This window comes from Rhinocladiella mackenziei, assembly GCF_000835555.1.
Source record: "Rhinocladiella mackenziei CBS 650.93 unplaced genomic scaffold supercont1.4, whole genome shotgun sequence".
Classification (NCBI taxonomy): Eukaryota; Fungi; Ascomycota; class Eurotiomycetes; order Chaetothyriales; family Herpotrichiellaceae; genus Rhinocladiella; species Rhinocladiella mackenziei.
In genome coordinates, this window is record NW_013550601.1 from 2,894,361 (window position 1) to 2,918,566 (window position 24,206).

At 50.5% G+C, this 24,206-nt stretch overlaps 7 protein-coding genes across 7 annotated transcripts in view; 4 read left to right on the forward strand and 3 right to left on the reverse strand.

Moving 5' to 3' along the window:
* Z518_06173 (uncharacterized protein) overlaps positions 1–199 on the forward strand; it is a gene marked incomplete at both ends in the record, with an annotated part of 4,744 nt that extends 4,545 nt beyond the window's left edge. Inside the window, one exon of the mRNA XM_013416983.1 lies at positions 35–199. Within this exon, the coding sequence (XP_013272437.1) occupies positions 35–199 (165 nt within the window). The remainder of the gene's footprint in view (positions 1–34) is intronic.
* Positions 200–3,165: 2,966 nt separating this feature from the next.
* On the forward strand, positions 3,166–4,203 carry Z518_06174 (uncharacterized protein; the record flags this gene model as incomplete). The annotated part of the gene is made up of 1 exon (XM_013416984.1): positions 3,166–4,203. One exon carries the CDS (start codon positions 3,166–3,168, stop codon positions 4,201–4,203), a length of 1,038 nt encoding a protein of 345 aa, XP_013272438.1.
* An 801-nt stretch (positions 4,204–5,004) lies between these two features.
* On the forward strand, positions 5,005–6,949 carry Z518_06175 (uncharacterized protein; the record flags this gene model as incomplete). Its single annotated transcript, XM_013416985.1, has 2 exons — positions 5,005–5,011; positions 5,064–6,949. 2 exons carry the CDS (start codon positions 5,005–5,007, stop codon positions 6,947–6,949), a joined length of 1,893 nt encoding a protein of 630 aa, XP_013272439.1.
* A 770-nt stretch (positions 6,950–7,719) lies between these two features.
* On the reverse strand, positions 7,720–10,473 carry Z518_06176 (uncharacterized protein; the record flags this gene model as incomplete). The annotated part of the gene is made up of 3 exons (XM_013416986.1): positions 7,720–7,782; positions 7,835–10,372; positions 10,429–10,473. 3 exons carry the CDS (start codon positions 10,471–10,473, stop codon positions 7,720–7,722), a joined length of 2,646 nt encoding a protein of 881 aa, XP_013272440.1.
* An 893-nt stretch (positions 10,474–11,366) lies between these two features.
* On the reverse strand, positions 11,367–12,627 carry Z518_06177 (uncharacterized protein; the record flags this gene model as incomplete). Its single annotated transcript, XM_013416987.1, has 4 exons — positions 11,367–11,752; positions 11,803–12,397; positions 12,456–12,566; positions 12,619–12,627. 4 exons carry the CDS (start codon positions 12,625–12,627, stop codon positions 11,367–11,369), a joined length of 1,101 nt encoding a protein of 366 aa, XP_013272441.1.
* Positions 12,628–14,220: 1,593 nt separating this feature from the next.
* Z518_06178 (uncharacterized protein) lies at positions 14,221–18,392 on the reverse strand (the record flags this gene model as incomplete). The annotated part of the gene is made up of 6 exons (XM_013416988.1): positions 14,221–14,362; positions 14,410–14,584; positions 14,658–14,972; positions 15,028–15,045; positions 15,672–17,785; positions 17,839–18,392. 6 exons carry the CDS (start codon positions 18,390–18,392, stop codon positions 14,221–14,223), a joined length of 3,318 nt encoding a protein of 1,105 aa, XP_013272442.1.
* Positions 18,393–20,881: 2,489 nt separating this feature from the next.
* On the forward strand, positions 20,882–23,763 carry Z518_06179 (uncharacterized protein; the record flags this gene model as incomplete). Its single annotated transcript, XM_013416989.1, has 2 exons — positions 20,882–20,913; positions 20,970–23,763. The coding sequence occupies 2 exons, from the start codon at positions 20,882–20,884 to the stop codon at positions 23,761–23,763; spliced, it is 2,826 nt and encodes a 941-aa protein (XP_013272443.1).
* Positions 23,764–24,206: the final 443 nt, after the last annotated feature.

Below are 24,206 nucleotides of genomic sequence, written 5' to 3' on the forward strand. Positions count from 1 at the left end.
TGCTCAAGGAGGAGAGTATGGCAATGCACTGCAGGCGGCATCAGCAGGTGGCCATGAGAGGGTGGTGCAGATGCTCCTGGATGCCAGAGCGGATGTCAATGCTCAAGGAGGAGAGTATGGCAATGCACTGCAGGCGGCATCAGCACGTGGCCATGAGAGGGTGGTGATGGTCTTGAGAGATGCCGGAGCTGTTGGCTAGGAGGATAACGATATTTTCTCGAAATGAATCTTATACCCTGAGTTGCAGCTTCTTTTATATGTCCACGTTCTAATTTTGATGTTTTGATGAATTACCTTCTGAGCCCTCTCTTCTCGTGTAAGCGCCGAGCTTTCTTGTGCTCTTACTGAAATATTACGAGCACGTGTAGCTTTGACCGTAGTGAAATATACAGTATATTGATTGATCATTGGATTGAGGCTTGACTAGATATGGCAAGGCTTCCGCTATTGCTGTAGGGCGGAGAATCTTCAAATGTATGCATGGGTGAAGCCGATTTTTCAAGCCACTGTACAAGCAGCATCCGTGGGTGGCCACGAGAAGGTGGTGCAGATGCTCAAGAAAGGAGCAAATCGAGCTTTAAAAAAGAAAACGATAATCGTGCGGCACTGTTGAACGCCGCGGCGAACAGACACGAACCGGTGGGCAATCGGAGATCACAGAACCAGTATCCATTGCTATGCCACAGGCGACAGCCACGATACGAAGTATCCACTGGAGCGGACGTATTTAGCCTGTTCTCTCAGGACAATTATGGGCAAACGCCGCTTACTTGGGCTTCAAACAAGGGACCCTTGACATTGTGCTACTTACCCATAGACTCTGTGAATAGTGTCCTCGTGGAGTTACTATAACTGCTTAGGCTGCATTCTGCAAGAATACCAGTCCATTCATACGCTGAAGCGGTCAATCCTGGACGGCTCGATTCGGGCCGGCCGACAGGGATAAATTTCTATTCAATGCTCCTCTATCCGCACATTGGATTCCATCTCCTATTCTCTTCGCCATGCAGCAACCTTTGACCTGACGAATCATCCGCCACCGATTGTATAAATGCGACATCATCATTTGAGCCGAAGGTCATGATTCCCGTAATGGTAGTCTATCGGCGGAAGAGAGTTTTCCGACTATATTGTCTTCGTATTCGGCTGTATCCGGGTAAGTCAAGCCATCACTGGAAAGGGCGCTATCTCAGCAGACCACACCGAATTGCCGGCCGATAGGTGACGTGACACCTCAATGAATCGAACACCTTGGTAAATGTCGTCGAGGCTACATCCTTCGAAGGATATACTAAAGATAGCAACATGAAGAGAAGCGGACGCAGTGAGGCCTGGGGGTATGGGGGCTAGCCCCCATAAAAGACAGTGATCAACCGTCTACATACGGTCCATGGACTGGATCCGATGGAGGATATCGTACGGCACAGGACACCATGATCAACATCGTCTATATATGATCCATGGACTGGATCCGATCAAGGGGGTCTGGCAGACAAAGGCGGCATTCTACCCATTTCTGGGTGGGCCGTGGATTGGATCCGATGGGGTCAGCTAAAGGATTGGCAATTGTCGGATTATAGACTTTTCGGATTACGGAGGGTTGGCCAACCACGTGATGCAAAAGGCTTGGCAATCTCGAACGCAGTGAGGCCTGGGGTTTGGGGGCTAGCTCCCAAAATACAGAAGCTACGCTTTTACCTCTGGTCGAATATTCTGTCCGCGGCCCCTAGTTGGGGTCAATTATCAAACGATATAAGTGGCTACAGTGGTTTGGCTCGACGAATTCGAGTCACGCCAGGACTTTTTGGCACGTGATACTGCATCTATAGCCTGGGAAATCACATTGACCTCCTTGAGCTTACACTACAACGTCAACGGCTGGACTTCAGCATTCATAGAGCCACTTTGGCTTTTTGCCATATGCAGCCTAATCAGAGCATGATGTCTACCTAGCGCGTATACAGGATCTGCTATTGCCTCTTTTGCCTGACATTCTCTGCTTTGAGGCAAGGCTGAGGGCGTGAATAGACTGCCACACAACCCCAGCACTCATAGAGCACGGAGCACGGAGCATGGTGCGACTTGCCATTAGATCGTTTCAATTCATGCATACGGTCTATAGTACCCATTGGCGGTGTCATGGTCATCACCCTGTCATCTCCCTCCGCATAGAGCGAAACCCCTTTCATTCTTCACATGACCAGACTTGATATTCTCCCTGTGCCAATCATACTCCACGACTTCCCTCAGTCCTGTAGGTCCCATTGGACTCATACGCTTGACATGGCCGCCTCATAAGTATGTTTTGTTGAAGTCACTCAACCTATGCTCACGTAGGTTTGACACGAAGCGCGACAGCACCAATTCAGGAAGTTCCGATCCAACCAAGTGCTAGTGGCGAGAGTCTTGAAGCTTGAGCCCCGAGGAAACACCGGCATTAAGTGAATGTATACACCGTGGATGTCCCTCGTTGGTGATCGTGGCTTGATGGCGGAGAATAACCATGGCTTCACTTGCGTCGACTCAATTCCAACAGAAGCATGCCCCGTGCTTCCAGGCCAACGAACAGGTTGTGACTTACCAACACTGGAGTGAGATGGCAGGCCAGCGTGAAGAGTATTCAACCTTCATGACAATGGCTTCACCGACGATTTGGCGGTCCTTTTTCCCAGTATGTGAGGCCTTCTGCTGGACCGCAAAAATTGATAGACAGCCACAGCTAAGAAATACAAGGCCACACGTTGACGAGGAGATCTGGTAAGTCGATCTGACAACATTTTGTGTGAATCGGATCTCAAGCAGTGATGTCCGGCAGAGTGATCTGGAAGTGACTCCCGGAAAGTAGGTGAATTTCTTGCAGCACCCATCCACCGTCAACATCCCCGGAAGGATTCCCTTGAGACTTTTCATCACAGTGCATCACAGGTCCAAGGCCACATAAACAGCTGTCTCTGAGGTAGACGAAGCGGGAAGCGCAGATATATCGTCCTCACAATACCAGGATTTCCATTTCGCAAATAGTGAAGTTACGCAGCCTCTTCAGCCCGCTGCCCAGTTAACGTCTCAGCCTCTGGTTTTCTTGTTGTACGCCTGTACAGCTCATAATCATCACCAAATTTGCATAGAGAAAAAGCCACAACGAAAGAATCCACCGCGAGACTTACAATGTCTCCTCGAAAGATGTGCCAAGGCTCGATAGACGAGGTGATAGTGGGAATATTCGATGATCGAATCAGTGTCGACAGTGGAGAGCGAGGCAACCAACCCTTCTTTAGCACCCAGCTGCAGCCTCTTCTACCATCTCATACTTCGTCAGTCACATGGAAGAGCGACGCCGTGAAAGAAAAGGAGGAGTATGAACGAATCAAGCAGCGAGTCCGACATTTTGCACCAGAACAGTTCAAAACTAATGCAAAGCCTGGCAGAGGCCCATCGGAAATCTTTCCTCAAAATCCTGCGGAATGGGTGGTACACAAGAAGGAGATCCTCGCTATGGCGGAGGCAGAGAAACAGAAGAATTGTGAATGGCTTAAGGCGCAGATCAATGCCCAGCAAAAGATTCCCAAGCATCAGAGAAAGATCAAGTCAGCGTTTGGGAAAAAAGATGGCAAGGTCTTCCACCATGGATTGAGCCCTGTACTTGCACTCCCTACAATCTGGTCAGCCGATTACCTTGGGCAGGCTGCTCGCTGGCCTAGCGCAGGAGAGCTGCAGTGGAATGGCGATAGCAGACAGAGCGTGCTTGCGAAGACGAAATGCAGTCGTTTTCGGCCTCCACCTCGCGTTCCTGGTGGCCGCTCTGCGCAAATGCAGGAGCCGCCATTCTCCAGACCACTTCCTCTCGACCAGACAGGACCAATCTTCACCGACGGGCCTCGACCGGATGAGGTCCAGGTGAGCAATGCCGACATGAATGAAGATCCAGAGTTCGAGGCTCACGGTAATTTCTACCTCGGAACGGAATTGATGCAAGAGCTGGGCGAGTGGGGACCAGTCTTCGTACCTGAATGGCAAAAGGCACAGCTGGTCACCGGCGAGCTGGTGCCAGTCCAATATGGCTACATGGGGCAATATATGGACCTTGGATTTGGCCATGGCGAATGTCCATGCGTGACTGGTGAGTTCTGGTGTGAGAATCCTCAAGCTCAGGTATGGGAGGAGTATCCGAGTTGGTGGCGAGACATTTTTCAAAGGGCGTGTTGAGGAGTGATTCTTGTTGTGTGTATCATTGGCCAAGTTGGAGGAATTCCGATCTCTTTTCTTTATTGCCTCAAGGCTGTGATCAACAGAGGCTTCGACAGTGTCGGGCTAGGGATTGCACCACCATCACAACAGTGTTGATTTCGATTTGCCTTGTCACAAAGCAGTACTCGAAGGAGCTTGAGAGAAGATGGAGTGAGGCATGGGGGACGTGTGAGCTGAGGCTTTCGGCGGCATCATCAAACTACGCTCCGGGTCTATGATCCTCTTGGTTAGCATCAAAAATTGGAGCCGGATTAGGGGATAACAATCAACGAGAATAGCTTCAAGAAGGAGCAGTGAAAGAGTATAAGACCGAATTCCCAGATACGCAGACATGAGTAGCAAGATGCAGGATGTTAATAAAAGCTTGGCCGCATCCTTCCCCACAGGCCCCTATTCGCTCAACATTCCCCTTTGAGAGCGAACCCCCTCGGTTGCCGGATCGTCAAGTTTCTTTTCCTCTCAATCGATTGCCACCTCATCTTCCTCCATGCTTCCCGATGGCCGACGTTGGACCACAGGATTGGACAGGATACCTGATGGTAGATTCGGCCCTTTCCTATCACCCTCTTATTTTCCCAGAAAGTGTGCCCGAGCTGGCGGCCTGAACATCAGCCGAAGCAATGCGGAGCTACCCCAACCAACCTCGGCCGAACTGCGGTTGGGAAGCCTCAAGTACATCAAGTCTCACTTCAATGATATCAAGGTTGCGATGGCCCTGTTCACGGGCTTCTCGAACGTCGGAGTCTGATTTGTTCCAGCATGGCCCGTGCGTATATATACCCATTTCCAGCACCGTACCCGACTAACAGACGTTTCAGTTACCACCGCCGCTGCGGCGATTGCTGGCGGCCTAGCCACGGCTGCGTATCTCGATGCCAAATTTCTCATCAGACATGACCTCCGGAGCGGTACTTTGGCCGGCAATACCAAGGAAGCCCTCGACTTCATTAATAAGAGGACGGCTCAAAACAAGTTGCTGATGTACCATGTCTTTGAGGAGCATGCTCAGGGGCAAAATGCAGATAACTTGTTCCTGATATTCGAAGATCGAACATGGACCTACAAGCAATTCTTTGATGACTTGCAAAGAGTTGGAAATTGGTTGTTAAACGATCTTGGTATCCAGCCTAAGGAAATCGTCGCAATTGACGGTGGCAACAGCCCCGAGTACCTCCTCCTCTGGTTCGGACTCGAGGCGATCCGCGCCTGTCCGGCTTTTATCAATTGCAATTTGACTGCAGCTCCTCTCACGCACTCGGTCAAACTCTGCGATTCGAGGTATCTCATCGCAGATCGCGGAACCAAGGATCTTGTTCAGCCATGTGAAGAAGAGCTCAAAGCCGCGAATGTGCAGACGATCTACTACGACGAGGCCTTTATATCTTCGTTCTCAGACCGGACGCCCTTGCCGAAGTCGCGACAGGAAGGCATATCACCATATGAACTTGGCAGCCTCATTTATACTTCCGGGACCACTGGTTTGCCCAAAGGAGTCATTCTGCTTCGAGGCCGAGAATTGAACACGGCAAGAAACATCAGCGCTTATCTCAAACTGAAACCGCACAACAGGATGTATACCGCACTCCCTCTCTATCATGGAGCAGGCCACGGTCTCTGTGTCACTCCCTCGATCTATGCTGGCTCCACCATCGTCCTAAGCCGCAAATTCAGCCACAAGACCTTCTGGCCTGAAGTTCGCAAATCTCGGGCCGACATTCTTCAATACGTGGGCGAACTATGCCGATACTTAATCAATGCACCGTCGAGCCCTCTCGACAAGCAACACAATGTCACCATGGCCTGGGGTAACGGCATGCGACCGGACGTCTGGGAAGTGTTCCGAGAAAGATTCGGTATCGAAATCATTAACGAGCTTTACGCCGCGACGGACGGACTCGGGGCCACTTTTAATGCCAACAAGGGCGAGTTTGGTCGCAACGCCGTCGCCCTGCGTGGGGCGTACTGGCACTTGGTAAACGCTGCGAACGAAAAACGGGTGCGCATCGACCCTGACACGCAAGAGATTCTTCGAGACCAAAACAACTTCGCGATCGAATGCAAGACCGATGAGCCTGGCGAGGTGCTGCACAGGATGGACCCTGCCACCGCCGACATCGTGTTCGCTGGGTACTACAAGAACGAGAACGCAGGAGACAAGCGCAAGATCCGCGACGTGTTTAAGAAAGGCGACCTGTGGTTCCGGTCGGGGGATATGATGCGTGAAGACGCCGAAGGCCGCGTATATTTTGTCGACCGACTAGGCGACACGTTCCGATGGCGTAGCGAGAATGTGTCGACAAACGAAGTCAGCGACGTGCTCGGCCGCTTCGATCAGATCGCCGAAGCCAACGTCTACGGCGTACAGGTGCCCCACACGGACGGACGCGCCGGATGCGCAGCAATCGTCCCGGTCCAGGGCATCACGCCCGACAAACTTGATCTCGTCGCTCTCGCAGAGCACACCATCTCCGTCCTCCCGCGGTACGCTGTGCCCATCTTTCTCCGCGTCGTGCCCCAGCTCGAGTACACGGGGACTATGAAGCTGCAGAAAGGCCGACTTCGCGCCGAAGGCGTGGATGTTGATAAGATCCGCCTGTCGAGCCCTGAGGATCGCACGTTCTGGCTTCCCCCTGGCGCCAACAGGTATGTGGAGTACGGGCCGAAGGAGTGGGAGGAGCTCAAGGGTGGAAGGGTTAGGTTGTAGAGGAGGTGATCAATTGGTCCCGGTCACTTTGGTTTGAGAGAAGTGGAAGTCGACATTTAGAGTAGAGCGTGAAATAAAGCAAGATATTATCGAGAGAAACATTCCTCCTCGTCCACAAGACGTGCCACGCAAGAGGATTCGAGAGCCTTGTGCTAGAAAATCAGGATCCTCAATACAAGCGGATGGGATGTCAATGTCGTATTTTCATTTCCATTTTTTCCAGCCGTTATTCGGCTTTTTCAGTGTTTGGTATCTCAATACTATATACCATAGAACCGTAGTCGGTCTGTCCCATAGCATCATGCATTCGGCCGATGACGGCCGTATAATATTTTGTCACAGGAGATGACTCAATGCAGTGTAGCTAAATCAGCCTTGGTGTCCCTTCCGGCCACGAATCTCCCAGACAGACAAATCGGATTCGGACATCCGTCACAGCCAAGGACGTTGCAAAGTTGCAGTTGTAATCCACGTATCATCCGTCCTTGGTTGACCGAAAACTCCAACCACCCGTCCGCCACAAAGCCTCCCATACTCAAGCCATTGATCGCACTTGCGAAGTCCTCATTCAACGGCGCTATGCCATTTCCATCATGTGCTTACGGGTGTCGAAAAGCAAGTTAAAGATAAAAGGTTGACATGTCGCTGCTGCACAAGCTTCGGTCATGCCAAGGGTTGATGTCTCAATCGAGTGTCATGTTCAGACTAGACTGTGAAGCGAATTGAGGGGTCGTCAATGAAGAACAATCGGCCGGGTCAGGAAAAGGACTCTACTCAAGAGCTCGTTTCAGATCATTCCATTTCTGCTTGAGCCCCTCATGTTCGGCATTGAGCTATTTTCAGCAAGTTAGATACCGATCATAGACTCAGAGTCACTACACTCACCTCAGCATATTTCACTTTCATCTTTACAAGCTCTTTTTCCATCTCGGCCATTTGTTCTTCCATATGACGATTTTCATTCTGCACCTCGATATTTCGCTGCATGACTTGTTCAGTACCGGCTCGCATTCTCTCTTCGACATTTGCCGCTTCGCTTTCAGCAACTTTTCGTAACTCTTCGACCTGTCCGTTCAAACTTTCGTTCCGATCTTGAAGCTCGTTATTCTCGACTTTCAGTCTCACAAGCTCGTTGGCGATTTCAACGTGTTCGGCATCAAACTTTTCGGCCCGTTTCTCGAGGGATCGGATCTGGGCAGCCTTGGTGGCACAATCAGTCTTCAAGTTTTCCAATTCGGTCTCTCGTGCCTTTTCGGCCTTTGTGGTAGTTTCCCATTCTTCTCTGTACCGATTCAGCATTTCAGGAGTGAGCCGGACCGCACATGCATCTTGGACCAGTAGATCTGCTCGATAAACCTCCGTGTCGGAACCGCCTGAGCTGCCGAAGAACCCTGATTCCAAAACTGATTTCGAGGAAGGAGTGGCATCAATGTAGACATCAAATATCTTCTCTTTCAGGAAGGTTGTTAGAGCTTGCATATCTTGCATTCCCAACAGCGTCGGAACATTTCGCTGAATGACGGCCATTCCAAATTTCAGGATCGCGCCTTCAAGGCCCTCACACAGTATCAGATCAAAGACGCGCATGACGAGTTGAAGTGGGAATCGGTAGGCGAACAGGGTAAGAAACCATTGAGTGGCGTAAAGCCTAGGAGTGACACCTCGGCGATTGAGGTGGCAAAATAAGGCGGGCTCGAGGTCTTCCAGTAACCGCTCAAACTGGTAAAGGTGCAGATGTAAACCGGGCATATCCTGGATGAACAGATCGCGCAATTGATACTTGTTCATCAGTCGAACTAAAAGGCAAAAGGCTTCTTCTTCTGGCATCGTGAAAAGCATAGGCATGACGATAAAGTTCATGCCTTGGGGGTATCCAACAGCATCGTCAAAGAGCGCATAAGCTCGACACACATGGAAAAGTCCATCCTGGAGGCCTGCAGCAGCTGCATACTTTGAATAGCTGGTCCTTGAGCCCATGTCGCGTTTGATCATTTTCTCTAGCTTGGTGAGTGCAACGGAATCTTCCTTTGCTTTTTTAGCTCGTTCCACAGCTAATTGAGTCGGAAGAGGCGCGCTGCTCATCGGATCGGTTGGTTCTCCAGATGGAGACGGAGATGCCATTCCGACATTAGCACTAGTGGCGGGCGTTGAGTGATCAGACCGAACGGACGATCTGGAGGATCCTACCGAATCCTTTTCTTTGACACTGCCATTGACATTACCGTTGAGCAAGGGTGATTTCGGCAAGCCTTCCCTTGCATCTGTATTGGGGCCTCGAGAGCGGAGGTCAAAGTAGACGGCCTCCAAATCCTCGTTTTTACTGCCCGCAAGAACTTGCCAGATCACCGGTCGGATTGTTTGAGGAATTCCACCACTAATCGCTTGAGTAAACTCATCGGGACTCGTCCGAGCGACGGCTTGAGGTCCTTCGTTCACAACATTCTGCCAGAAATCCCAATCAATTGGTATGGCGGTATCCGCTGCCGCCACCGCCACGCCGGCCACAGTTCCAGGGGCGAGATTCGGATTGGTCGGAATCGTTTCGGCCATCGGTGAGGAAGGAGATACGACCGGAGTTGATACAATATTTTCATCTTGACTGACGCCTCCGGGAGTGGCAATGCCCACACCTAAACTCGCTGATCGTCCTATCAACCCTGCTATGGCCCCGCCCTCGGATTTTTCTGTCCCTTCTAGATTGGTGATTCCTGCTTCTTCTCGCATCCGCAACATCTTGAATTGCTCGCGCAGGGATGCTCTCGACGGCCTCTGTCCATTGGATCCATCTTGTGACTCTTCCAAAGCCTTCAACATGAGATCGGGATTGCTTCCAAGGGTAGAGACCGAGGCAGCGGTACTCCGGCGAGCGTCAGATTGGGTTCTGGAGGGTAAAGGAGGAGAACGGGTTTCTTTGGGGGTCGAGGTCGCTCGGCTTAACCAGCCAAAAGGAGTGGTGACTTTGCGTCCGAAGGAAGAGGAGGATTGAGGCGGCTGCGGTGAAGGTGCTCGTGCATCCGAACCCTTTTTGGCGGGCGGAGGTGGTGGAGCGCCCCATGGTACTGAAGGAAGAGAGGCTGAAAAGCCTTGGAATCTTGAAGGACGAGACGCAGGTTTGGCAGGAAGGGATTTGGAAGACGGATCCGAATTATCGGCAGAGGCTTCTGGAGGTTTGAGAGTAGGCATTTGTTGGCCATCGTGTGACCGAGTCGATGCAGAATCATCCACGCCAACGGTATCTGTTGTTATATCAGGGAATTTTTGTTCTGAACTCCCTGTACTCTCTCTTTGCGGCGGCATAGATTGCTTGTCATGGTCAAGCGCAGCTTGGGACCCGCTGACGTTGCTGGGGTCCAACGGAGGTCGTTCTTGCTGGGATGAATCTCGATGTGAAGAGTCGTGAACATCACTTGCATCCTCGAATTTCTGGGAATGGTCAGTAAATCGTCAGGTCACCGAAATTGGTAGGTTTGTCTGTCTACCTCTTCTCTATCGGAATTGTCTGTGCTTGATTGTATTCTCTCCATATTGAATGCCTTCACACAACGCTCAGACCACTCATAGTATCATGGGCCGCCAGAGAGGATCGATCAAAGAATGGGAGGATATTCGTTGATGAAAATAGAGTTATTGTATATACTAGGAGGCGTGTCGATTCGGACTGGCGGAGTTGCCTGCGATAGAGATGATGCGCAACCAAACGAGCGTAAAATCGTCACAGCCGTCACCGGGAGGGATACAATTCTTGTCGGAGAGAAATGAAGCTCAAGAAATGATTCTGAAGAATACTCCAGCGTTATCCGTGGAGTAGGGAACGATTAGTCGCGGGCTTTTTGATGGCCGTGGGCTTGCCAATTGGAGCAGAAACTTTTTTTATTTCTCTCCAGGCAACGCGGAGGAGGAACTGAACCCTGAATTCCAGGAATCTCGTGCCAAAATTTCCAGAACTAGGACTATGACCTGGTGGAGGACCCGCTGATCCAGGGACAAAGAGCAATTGGTGTCTCTTACCACTGCCGGTTGGCCAACAACACCATACACTTCGTACTACGTATGGAGTCCACCAGCCATCAACCTCAGCCCCATTTGTTTCATCTCATGACTCTTAGGGCCTAGCCTGCAGTAGCCCACCAGCCTGGCTTTCTGCCCCTTATCAAGCCCCCATGGACCTTAAAGGGGCTGACACAGCTTTACGAGGAGAACCAGGTACAAGGCGGACCCCCTGAAAGGTCAGCATTTTCGATTGGGGTGGTTTCATTCAACGCCAACTCTCTCGTGGAACTCGTCATCCCATCTCATTTTGTTCTCGCTACTTGTTCTCCATCCAGGGATTCGCGATCTGACGCTTGACATCGGCGCCCCTTACCACCATTTTCCTTTTCCTTTATCTTTACTGGCATCTCTCCGGTCTGGAGAAAAATCATATCGGCAAATTATCCTTGACAAGGGCCTGCTCCATGTCTAACCATCTGCCTTTTCTGAGAGGATCCAAAGTCTTCAGCATGTCCAACCATTCCCGTATCTTTCTGTTATCATCTTTCTGCATGCCCTTGTTCAATTTTGCTTCCAACAGCGTGCATTCGATCAATGCCTGGTACGGCCATTTGCAGTCTTGAGCATCTTCCAACACTTCTTCGATATACTCCTTCTCCGATGCGATGTATTTCAGCCGCTGATCATTAGAAAGATTCGGCGCCATGCTCCTGGCTGCCTGGTCCGGGTCGAACGTGCACATCAGATTTTGGTGATAGAACCACAGTGATTGGTCATATGGGTCGAATAATGCTTTATGGATCAGTTCGAGCTCTGTGTCGATCAGTATGCCAAAAGTCAGCGTCGTGGGACTGCTCTTGCACCTTCATCCAGCATTTTCTGCCTTTCATCGTCACTTGCATTTTCCTCATCCAAGATCCGGAGAATAAGTATCGTTCGGTTATGCCAGGCGGAGAAATTGGACAAGTTCGTTTCAATCATTTTCTTAGTATAGTCGAATTCCTTCCGTGCCATGCTCTGACCCTGCAAGGCTTCACTTTCGAGGTTTTGTACCACGATTCGCCGGTATCCCCATCCATGGAAATTTCGGCTGTCTCGACTGAGCATCTTTCCGACTAGCCCAAGCTCTTCCTCCCATAACTTTCGAGCTTGTGATGCCGGGAGGAGGATTGTGGATTGGTCGAGAAGCCACAATCGGTGATTCCATATCCAGTAGCACTTGGGAAATTTGAGAAGAAGAGGAAATAGAAATTGCAAATCCAATTGTATGATATCCAATACTTGGCTCACCCTATTATCTTCGTCTATATCACCCGAAGAGACGGCTTTCTCGAGGTCGTGAAATTCGTTGACATAGATACGACGACGGTGATTCCAAATAGTGTAGTACTCTGGATTCTTCTTCAAAAGCTCAGCAGTTTTTTGGAGTAATTGAGGCGTAAACTCTCTAGCATCAACCTTTTACCCATTTACAATCAGCACAAACGTCTCAGGAGCTGATTCAAGATTTGAAGACCTTTTTATTGACTTCCTCCACCAGCTGTTGATATTGAGAGATCTCTTTCAACTCCTTCTGCCGTGCTTCGGCCGTCCTCGCTTCACGGGTTGCCGTCCGTGGAACTCCGTGCTGCCAATTCCGGTCAGATTTGCTTACCTGCAGCAATGTCTAGACGCCTTACACCTGTCATGACTAAAAAAAGCTTTTCGAGAAATGCCGTACGGTAAGATCGATTGCTTAACGGGAGGAGGGTGTGATAGAAGAGAAAAACGGAAGAACACTCGGAAAGCAGAAGTCTTCTCTAAATTAAGACTCAGGCAACAAATATTCTATTTGCCAACATGCCCGACAACATTCATACTGACCAAGTGGCAAGGAAATCTCCCGCTGAATTTGGCGGTTGGTGCCGCCGCTTTTGTGGGCGTTTTCCCCTCGATGCCAAGAATGCTAAACTGATCTTTCCCCCAACCTGGTTTAACTTGAGACTTCCTCCCACTGCCACAGAGAGAGAGGATCTCCTCTGACTTTCACGAAATCATCTCGAACAGCGCCCCATCTCTCATCTCTTTTCACACGTTCAATCGATTCTCCGTTTAATCCGGCTGCGAGAGTCCTCTGCCTCTCCTTTTCATGAGAAACTTTCCCCTGGCTTTGATATCCTAGGTATTGGGAACTACTTCGCGTCATCTGCTACCATTGGGAAGGGAAAGGAGTTGGAGAGAAGAGGGCTTTTGTGGAGACGGTATGGCCCGTGCAACATCTAAATCAGAGGCTAACAGCCCAATATTCCCTCGAGCATTATCGACGACATCGGCGACAACTCGTCGAGAAGGCTACCGTAAAGAAGCAGTATGCGGGCTCGACGAAAGAAAATACTTGGGCTGTTGATGAATTTATCTCCTTTTCTCGTTCCCAAATATCTCTTACCCTTACTTGCGCCAATTCCCAATGCTGTCCGATCGTCTCCTGCCGCATTTGCCACCGCGCTCTCTCGTGGATCCGCTCTTTTCCCAGTGTCCTCCCGCAATCTCTCTCTTTCCCGTTGGCTCATGTGATGGTCCGAGATGGGGACTGGATTGTGTCATTGACTGCATTTTTGATGAGAGGGATATCCTCGGCGATGGATAACTTCGCGAGATGATGGATCTGGTTCGACGTCGGTTGCTCCCTGCTCTTCCGCGCGTATATCTCCACGCTCTTGACGAAGGCCTCAAAGAGCGGATCTGGTAGCTTCTGACGCTGTCCTCTATCCAGGGATAGTAGAGCTTGTCGCTTCTGCTATGAGATGGTTGCATGCTCATGAAGGTTGAATGGCTGTAAGCCCAGTTCTGGCCACTTTGTCTTGTTGACCATGGCTTCGGCTGCAATCCTGAGTCCGGGCCCATATGGGGCTGTCAACCCCGTTGAACAATAGATCCGTGTCTCATCGTCATGGTTGGGACGAATTATCCATATGGACAAGGAAAACATCAAGTGTCATCAATTCATCGTGGCTGCGTACCGTAACGGGAATGAAGACCCATGGCAGTCTTGCCAAACCCGCTCTACTTAGCTACACGTAATCAGCCTAAGGGCTGATAGGGCACACTGGGTCGCAAGAGTCAAGCATCAAGCAATCACGCGAAGTCTCAGCTTCGATTTCGAATCCGTCCCACGAGGGTATCATTTCTAAACTCCAACCTAAGCGCCTTCACCGACTGATACTCTCCTCCTAGCACTTTCGTATGATGGCGTCCTCAGGAAACCCTCATCAACGTCTTTCTTTCCATCCAACTGTGACTTTTCATCCGTAGTCGACCTCTTCGTCTTGGTCTTTGGTACTATTACTGCTTTTCAGAAAATTTGCTAAGTCCACCGTCTGAAGCACAAGAATCTCGAATCCAAGCATGCTGTAATAGTCCTTTGGTCGAAAGACGCCGGTCGGGCTCATAAGTGAGAAGACCCTGTAATAAAATCGAGGACTAATTCACACTCTTCGAGCTGCACATCAGGGTGCTTCTCGTCCAACCATCTTTCTCGTAGCGGTGGATTGAGAGCAGTGTACTCCGCAACTGATTCGGGAAGGTCTTGGTCTTTACGTATCTTGCGCTCACAAACTTTGACGATCGATGGATGAAGTTCGTGGTCGAAGTATTCTTGAGGTGTTCCTAGGTGATCCGGCGGGGCGATAGAGAGGCTTCGTCAGTCTTTTGTTGGAGGTCATCGTCCACTGTGCCGGACGTTGTGCTGTGACAAACTTTTTCAGCTGTGCTTCATCGTCAAAGTATACTCCATAGCGTGGCCAGCTATGCTTGAGCCTGGCTGGGAGCGGACCTAGGAGTGAGAACAGCTGAATGAGGTGCGCGTCATCGCGAGAATCCTTGTTGTATATGAAAGCCAAATCGAACAGACAACTATTTGTAAGAACGTTGTAGGCGAAGCAGCCGAAGACCCAACTACCCTGCGTCATAGAAATGTGGTTATCAAATATCATTTCCGGACTCCTGATTTCCAGGGGCGTTTCGAGTTTGTCTGGTGGATCTTCCACGAAAAAGCCTGGATCGGCCAGTCAATATCGAACAAATACGTTATCGCAGTGGGTATCACTTACTGTTTCCAGGTCTGATAACTTGACGTTGCTATCAGTGGAGAGAAATCGATTCAGTGGCCGGTTTAGAGTGCGATGTCGAGGGTCTCCTGGTTGCTAAGGGCCACTGATGCGTTTGACATCCACAGATACTTGATCGGAAGGGAGGATATTTGGCAAGTCCAACGGGGAAAGAAGGTAGCCTTATCATCGCTTTGTCGTGATCAAACGACCAAGTTTTTGGAGATTTGAAAAGAAGTTGAAGGGGAAGATGGTCCATTGAGATTGCAGACCAGCTTCATTACGGTAGACTGCTCATGGAGCGGGAGTGATATTGCATGTTGATAAATGGAAGAATGGAATAGTAGGGTGCCATGACTGCATTTTTTATCTCACAATATTCATATTCATATTTTCATGTCAGCCAGCCGGTGGATGTCAGTCATTCCATCCCAAGTCTGCTCTTTTTCACCACCACATAATAACTCTATCCATTCCAACACCATATGTTCCTCAACGTCATGACATTCAGAAGATTTGCTTTTCTTTTTGCTTTAGCTCGGCGCATTCAGCTCCTTCGTGCTTGACCCCATACAATTTTTGTTGTTGGGTTCGTGACGTGATGCGAGAAGCGACATTGCGAGTTTACTCCTTCAACTTTTTCCTACGGTTCGACTCATTAGTAACTGCCGACGCTGTCTTGGAATTAGACCCTGGGGCAGGAATTCGCGGCTTGACTTTAGTCTTAAGCTCAGGCTCCTGCTCTTCATCTTCTCCTTCATCCTCGGCTTGGCTGCTGTCGCCAGGAATGTGGACGTCATCTTCGTCCTCGGCAACTGAGATGGAACCGTCGTTGATGAAACTGTTCATTTCAGAGTCTTCGTCGTCGTCGCCCTCTTCGCTCCCGCTCTCGGATTCGTCGGCTGAGTCTTCATCTTCACTGCTACCGGCGGCATCGGAAGCTGAGCCGTCGGGATCCGAGTCTTCGTTATCCGTTACTTCCGCTTCGTCATCGAGGAGGAGGCCATTTCGCTCGTCTTCCTCATCCTCATCTTCCTCTTTGTCAGAGTCCAAATCGCCGTTCGCAAGAGGCATGATCTCATTCTCATCATCGTCCGCTATGAGATCTTCCAGGGCCATTCTTCTCGCTTTGCCTTTCCCTTTGCCCTTGATCCGTTTCGTCGGCCGTGATGCATCCTCGTCGAGATCCTCATCTTCGCTGTCCCAGTTGTCCGTGCCTTCGATGTAAATCATACCGGGTTCATCTTGCTCGCGCCTGGCCGGCCGCTGTGCTGCGAGTTGTTTGCGATACTCGAGCTGTGCATCTAACATGTCCAACTTCCCCTTAAGCAGCAGGAGACTATCAAGAGTTTTGGACCGCTGCGTCAGGACTTGGTACAGCGTCCGCACTTTTGCTGTAACGTCTGGCTGGGCCGCGATGGCGCCGCCATGCGCAATACACGTCCACTGAACCCAGGTGATCAGGTGGCCGTAGCGGCCTGGTCGGCTGGCCAGGCGCTCGGCGAGTTTGGAAAGTAGGAGACCAGCCAAACTACTGTCGAGACGTTGGATGGTGTTCTTGACGATGTTGGTGTCTAGTGTGTGCAAGCAGGCTTCGAGCAGGGTTCGGTCGTTTGTTCTCAGAGATTGTGTGAGAACCGCACCGAGGGACATGCCAGATGGGAGGAGGGGTTTGTTGTGTATGAATGGGATGGATATTGGAAAATTATCGGGTTGTTCTGTTGGAACAGCGGAGATCTCGTGCGGGTGCTGGGAGGCGAGGCGCTCGCCGAACGTCTGCTCCGTTTGGACAAATTCCTCGTCTTCCGGCTCATTTGCAACTTGGTCTACTGTATCAGCCATCACTTCATCTGCATCTACGCTGGCAGCTCGTTCGTCATCGACATCTTGTGCGTCATTCGTTTTCATCTCGTCGGCAGAGTCTTCATCTTCTTCATCTTCTCCGTCACTTTCGCTGCTTGAGATTTCGATGGCATCCGATTGAGGTCTAGCCCCTGCTCCGCCATTGACGACCACAGTTCTTGATTCGTCAACATGCGCTTTACTTGTATCCTTGGCGCCAGTCAGAGTGACTGTGTTCAAAGTAGATGCGCTCGTGACTTTGACCACCTCTTTGGTTCCTTCAAAGAGTAATTCTCCATTTCCCTCGTCTTGCCATCTTATCTTTTGGAAGGAAAAATCTATTCCACCATCCGCAGAAACAACGACGAGATCAGGGCCCTGTAGAGATGCGGAGATGATTGGGACCAGTTTGCCTTTGTTATCAGAGCTGATCAATCGGACTGAAGCAGAAGGCTTCTTGGTAAGGGTTTTTCTGCTGGACTTGAGGTCGCCGTTTAATTGCTTGGACTGAGCCAAAGGTTGAGAAAATAGTTCCACAGTTCCCACTTTCGTCACTGCGCACAGAACCTGCTGCCTCAAGACTTCCGAGGTATCCTTTGGAGGACTGGACAAATCTGCACTGGTGATGCCCGCACCCGCTACCAAAGTCCGCACCAACTTCTGTTTGGGGATATCGTACACATTGAGGTATCTGTCGGTGTCTGCTGCCAGGAAGTACTCTGGATTCGTTGAATCGCTGAAATTTGATCGGAACAGTTGATGGACTGGGTTTTTGAAGGAATCGTAGCGCGCTATCCGAAAGTCGTCGGATGACTGGACATCAATGGCGAACGGAGTAGATGATGCACAAAGTATTTGAGGAGGATTCCGTGAAGGTGTGGCAAGGATATTGATGGCCGGGTCGGGGAGGGATATCGTTCTGATCTCGTTAGCTACCGATTGCTGCCCGGCAGAGATATGACCGGTACAAACCGGGTGTGCCGATTTTGGACGAGGTCCCATTGCACCAGCCTGGCATCTTCACCTATGCTCCATCCTTGTTTGTAGTCCGAGGAATCAAACTTGAAATCCTTGACACTTCTCTCATGCGCCCCGCTTAAGGTGGCTAAGAGCTTGCCTTCTGTGGGCGAAAATATGCGGACCTCCGAGGTGCTTGTCCCATAGGCAATTACCACCCCTTCGTTGTTGCTCTGGTCCCGCTTCCGTTTTTTCTTGGAAGATTCTTGTTGCTGTTCCCGATAGGCAGAGCCATAAAAACCCCAATCAAGGCAGGTGATTTTAGATCCCGGTGCAGCGCTATGTTGGCAGCGCAGGCGGCCAGTATTTGTGTCGTGGATGCGCAGCTGTTGGGTGTCGAAACTCTGGATGACCAAAGCAAACAAATGCAATTGGAACTGTGAGGGTGCGAAGGCACATTTCAGCAGTGCGGACTTTGGAGCAGAGACAGTCGTTGACGATGCAGAGACAGCGGGCGTAGAAGTGGAGGAAACCTTGGAGACTGCGGTGGACGAGGATTTTCGACCCATTTTGACGTTGGTTGCGGGTGTATTGAAGGGCGTGAAAAGGAGCAATGGACGCGGATAACCAAGTTTGACTACAACATCGTAATCCCGTTAAATGTTGAGTGTGCAGTTTGCTCCCACAAACACAGCGGCAGTTCACAAGTTCACAGCAAAAAAAAAAAAATTATGGAGACCGGAGTTTAGCAGTTGAAATTGACGTTGCACCGCCGCCTTAATTCTTCACCACCTAACTAACGCTTCGGGGACTAGCGCCTCTATCTCCATATGATTCTTTGTACAAACTATATGCCTGTTTTCAACTTGACACTCCCTCATCTTTTCAGCCCTTCTTTTGGATCACAGCTCCTCAAGAGTGGCCCTTGCGAAAGCTGTCAAACTAGTTTCGTCTCTACTTGTCTCAGGAAACTGACTACCTTCCTGGAAATCTCTGGGACGCTGGCACGGGGGAGGCCATCCCTCCATATACGCACCTCATGGTTTCCTTTGGCCTTTTCTTTATGTCCTAGAACTTGGATCCAGGCTGACAGACACAGATCGTCCATTGAGATCCATTAACACAAGTTTGATCGCGCCTTTGTCGGGGAGTCCCAAATATGACATGGCACGACCCAGGCTGCCTCTACCCCAGTTAGGCAACCATTCCTTCCACGGGAGGAGTCTTCATGGAATCTATTTTGCTGATAAACCGGAAAAAAGGGTAGTTGCGTTTGCGATTTTATCTGGCCAGATTTGATCTCTCCTGGCTTTGTCCGCGGCTTGACCGGTGAGGCCGGTAAGCGACGGAAATTACTCAACAGGGGGAGGATAGCCTGCTGCAAAATGACCTTGACGGTCGCAGGAGCCAACAGTCCAGCAAAGATCCAGAAGAATATTCGGCCAACTTGGTTCTTTGCCTGGTAAGCATGGTGCAGGCAAGAACAGAGGATTTGATACAGCGAACGCCTGCAGGCAAAGGGAGACCGAGCCAGACATGTATGACTCATCCGGGCCACTCACGTGACATCATGTGACATCGACGCCGAATTCAAGATGATCGTGTGACATGAATTGCCTGATGCTTGGAACAAGTTGGAGGATACGACCAGAACCCAAGATACAGATATCATCCGTGCCAAAGCAGAAGCAAAAGATGGACTGAGAATGGAGGCGTGTATGCCATCACACAGCGGGATTTGCCAGGAGGCGAGGGAAAGGAAAAAAAGAGAGGGGTGAGCAAAAGGCAGTGAAAAGCAGTGGAGGCCCTGACATAGGAGGGTGGCGCTTTTGCGTATTTGGCAGGGGTATCTGATGGAGAGTCTAGTACCCGGGAGGACAAGTGGGAGCTGGGGGGCAATCACAGCGGCCAATGAGACCCAAAAATGCTAGGCTGGTTGTGGCAAGCGCATGAGAATATCACCAATTGTCAGCCACAACAAAATCAGGTGGAACCCGCAGCAGGTCGGAGGCGAGGAGACGGGGAACTTGGAAGCCTCAGGAAGCTCAGGAAGCAGCTCTCAGGCCAAGAGGCCAGGGATTCGCAGGGTGACAGGGATTCGCCGGGTCGCGCAGGCCACACGGCAGTCCCAGGCCGAGGCTACTTAAAAGATTTCGCGCCCCTCGATCAATTTTCACTGCTCCTAAAAGTGTAGACAGCAGCGAACTGCCGTGCCCCCCAAAACACCGCGGACACCGCGTCTCATCTCTTTTTCTCTCCTCCCCCGCCAAGCCGGAATTTAATTCGCTTCTGCTCCACGACGCGTCTGCGCTCTATTGTCCCATAACCCGAACCCTTGGAGCCTGCACTCCTCTGCATCCTTATTCCATCACTCTGTCGCGCGCGCGGGCCCCCATCATCGTGACATCAACATTAACGCATCCAACAACTCTGGTCATCAGTTATCAGTCAGCGGTTGGCAGCTGCTCGGACTGCCTGCTCGGACTAGCTGCACTGCGCCTCATTACGACACGACACAATTCCTGCTGGTGCGACAAGTCTGATGCCGCAGCCGGGCGTGAATTGATCGAGATTGAATTTCGAAGCGGAACGTGAGTTGGTCACGTGGTCAACCTGCCGGCAAATCTTGGCGGGACGTGGCCACGTGATACCCTCATTTGCTATCTCCCGACAGAAAAACTTTATCTCATCTTCGACCGTCGAACTTTTCTTGATCTTCCTTCGCCATCACCATCGCCATCCTCAATCACCAATTGAGTTTCTTCCTCCTGTTGCCACTTGATTGTGTCAGCATCAGGCTCCCTCGATCTCCAAATTCGCCTCGACTATTTATTGATCGCGCCTTGTCCTTTTCCACTGCCTTTGCGACAACACACGCCTTCTCCTTTTCTCTGCGCGCTTTGTCCAGTTCTCCCTTTCTGGCGCAACCGTTCGCCACCTTTCGCCTTGTAAGATATTTTTTCCAACTTAATAATTAATTTTTTCCCTCCCACCGGTTATCTTTCGGCTGGTCCGATCACCGTCAGTTTCCTCCATCGGCATTTGATATCTTGGCATCATGGACGTTGAAATGCAGATGGGAGCCAATGGGTGAGTTGGCTTTTGTGGTATTCCATTCTCTTGTCACTCAATCTAACTCTCACCAGGCTCCCTGTTAAATTTAGCTCAACCTCAGATCAACCACAAGAATCTCATGTTGCCGGCAATCTGGCCGCCACAATATCGAATTCAGAGGCTTCTGTCAATCCGCTCCCCCCTGAACCGGAAGAAAATGTGTGGCTGGAGGCAGTTCCCGAGACAGTTCCCCAGCCTGTTCCAGAGCCAGTCGTGGAGGCAGCGCCTGAAGCACCAGTTGACGCTGTCACGAACGGCATAGCGGATCATGTGAAAGAACCTGCCGGTCAATCTATTTCTGCCGTTCCTGATTCGCAACCTCAGTCTACTCTTGATACCACCCCTACCGCGCCTCCAGCAGCGACGTCAATATCTGAATCGAACCTCACTGAATCATTTGTGCCTTCTTCCATCCCAGCTGAGATCCCCTCTTCGGCCTCTCCGGTAGAGACAAGTCAGTTCGCCATGGATATTTCAGAGCCTCAACCAGTTCCGTCCCTACCACCCACTTCCGATCTTCGAACCTCCCCTCATGCGGATGCGCTCACTCCCGAGGCTGCTGCCGAAGTCGAAGCTCGGAAGCATCAGCTGGATAACTCCGCCGATGTCTCGGTCACACTTGCCAAACCCGAAATCACCGAGACGTCCTTCTCGACTATCCCTCCGCCGGTGGAGTCGGCTCCGGCCACTCAAGCTCCAGTCACCAATATTGGTCTTCCATCTCCTCCGGCTCAGTCACCGCCACCGGCGCCACAATTGGCCCACGTGACCTTGCCGGAAGAGAAGCCAACCAGGCAATCGATGGAACCACCGACGGAACCAGCAACAATTCCACCTCCAGTCGAAGAACCCAAAGTGCCCGCTCAGGCAGAGGCCGAAGATCAGGTGATGACGGATATTGCAGCTCAACCAGTCAAGCAGGCTCGGGAACGAGAGGATGACACTGTGGAGATGGAGCCCGCACCAAAACGTGTCAAGACAGACGAGCCCCAACCGAGGGCGGAAGAACCGGAATTCAAAGTTCCGGACGTGCCTGCGTCGTCTGCACCGTCACAGATGCCCAACGGTGACACCGCGGCTGCTATGAACGGCGCAGATGATGGTGATGATTCTGTGACTCCGGCGCGTTTGGCACACATGAAGAGAGTGATATCAAATTTGAAGAAGAGCAATGCTTCTGCGGCTTTCCGACTCCCCGTTGATTATGTGGCTCTCAATATTCCGTCCTATCCAGATGTTATCAAGCATCCTATGGATTTGGGTACCATCGATCAACGACTGAAGCAGAACAAATACACGTCTCTTGCGGCATTTGTCAGCGACTTCCAATTGATTGTGAACAATTGTTTCACATTCAACGGTCCGGATCACGCTGTATCCCAAGCAGCCAAGAAGATGAAGTCGTCGTTCGATGGACAGATGAAAAATTTGCCCAAAGCTAGTGTTGAAGAGCCATCAAAGGAGACCAAGAAGGCTGCCAAAAAACAGGAACCGACAAGATCAGCACCCCCACGCCGACCATCAGTGACCACGTCGACTGCTCCCGGAGGGACCGCTGGTTCACCAAAATCTGCCGTTCCACCAACACCGTCTTTTGCGCCCGGACCTGATGGTATCCCACTTATTCGACGCGATTCAAGCTTGGCCGATGGTCGGCCGAAGAGAGCTATTGTCCCTACAAAGCGCAACCAAGAATTCGGTGGAGGTCGGCCCAAGAAGAAGAAGTACGAGTTGCAATTGAAGTTCTGTAATGAGGTGTTGAAGGAACTCACGAGCCCGAAATATTGGCAAATCAACCAGTATTTCACTCATCCGGTCGATCCGGTGGCCCTGAATATTCCTACCTATTTCCAAATCATCAAGAAACCCATGGACTTGGGCACCGTCAAGCAAAAACTCGACAACAATGTCTACGAGAAAGCCAAAGATTTTGAGGAAGATGTTCGGCTTATCTTCAAGAACTGCTACAAATTCAATCCGGATGGTGACCTGGTCAATACGTCTGGCCACCAATTGGAAGAAATGTTCAACAAGAAGTGGGCTACCAAGGACGAATGGATTGGGGCTCGTGAACCACAATCTGAACCTCAATCGGGTGTCGAGGATGAGGAAGAGGAAGAGGATGAGAGCGAGGAAGAGGCTGAGGACGATAGCGACCAAGAACGAAACGACAAGATCAAACGTCTGCAACAACAGATTGAAGAAATGTCGAAACAAATGGGTGAATTGGCACAGAAGAAGAACAAGAAGTCCAAGTCACCCCCGACCAAGAAGAGCAAATCCAAATCAAGCAAGAAAGACAAGCCTGCGGCGAACTTCCCCAATCTCGGCAAGGACAAGAAAGAGAAGAAGAAACCTGCTCCCAGATCGAGACCGGAAAAGGATCGTTATGTCACCTTTGCCGAGAAGCAATACATTTCTAATGGGATTGCCATGCTACCGGAGAAGCAGATGCAGGAGGCACTCAAAATCATTCAAAACAGCGTCCCGTCCTTGGCCAACAGTGATCAAAATGAGATTGAACTGGACATTGAGGAAGTTCCCAATCATGCTCTTCTCAAATTGCTCAACTTTGTCAAGAAATATGCCGGACCTCCTCCAGATGAGTCCAAAGCCGAACCTGCCGAAGTCTACAATCCTGCACCAGTACAGAAAACGAAGAAGGGTAAACCCATGAGCAAGCATGAACAAGAGGCTCAAATTGAAGAATTGAAGGGCAAGTTGGGTGCTTACGCTGGACCAATATCTCCAAATGCTGTTCCTTCGATTGAGACGGGCGAGAGCAGTGACGATGATGGTGATTCGGAGGAGAGTGAGGAGGAGTAGATGAAAGGCGAACTGACAACGGGCTTGACCATTTGACTGTTGCATTGTTATTCAGCATGACATGGATCCCTTCAGGGTTTTTCAAGAAAAGAATCCTCTGGCAACAGAGACTGGTTTGAGAAGAGGACATTGTCCCAAGGGTTAGTGGTGCTTAGGGCTTGATGAATGAGGTAGTGGTGATTTAAGAGACACCTTTTTGAAGCAGGGTATGCCGTTGAAGAGTGCTGAAGGTGAAAAATGAAATGAATGAACAAGAAGATTGCCAAGCCATTAAACATTTGTCCTAGTAGAAATTATTTGTCGCAGCTGATCATTTGCTGAGAGGAAAATTGCACTAGTAGGCAAGCCAATGAAATGCCCGAGAAGTCAAATTGTTCCCTCTTGGGCGTCAAACAACCGAATTGCGCGAAGCTTTGCGCTCTTATTGACCACCAAACCCAGCC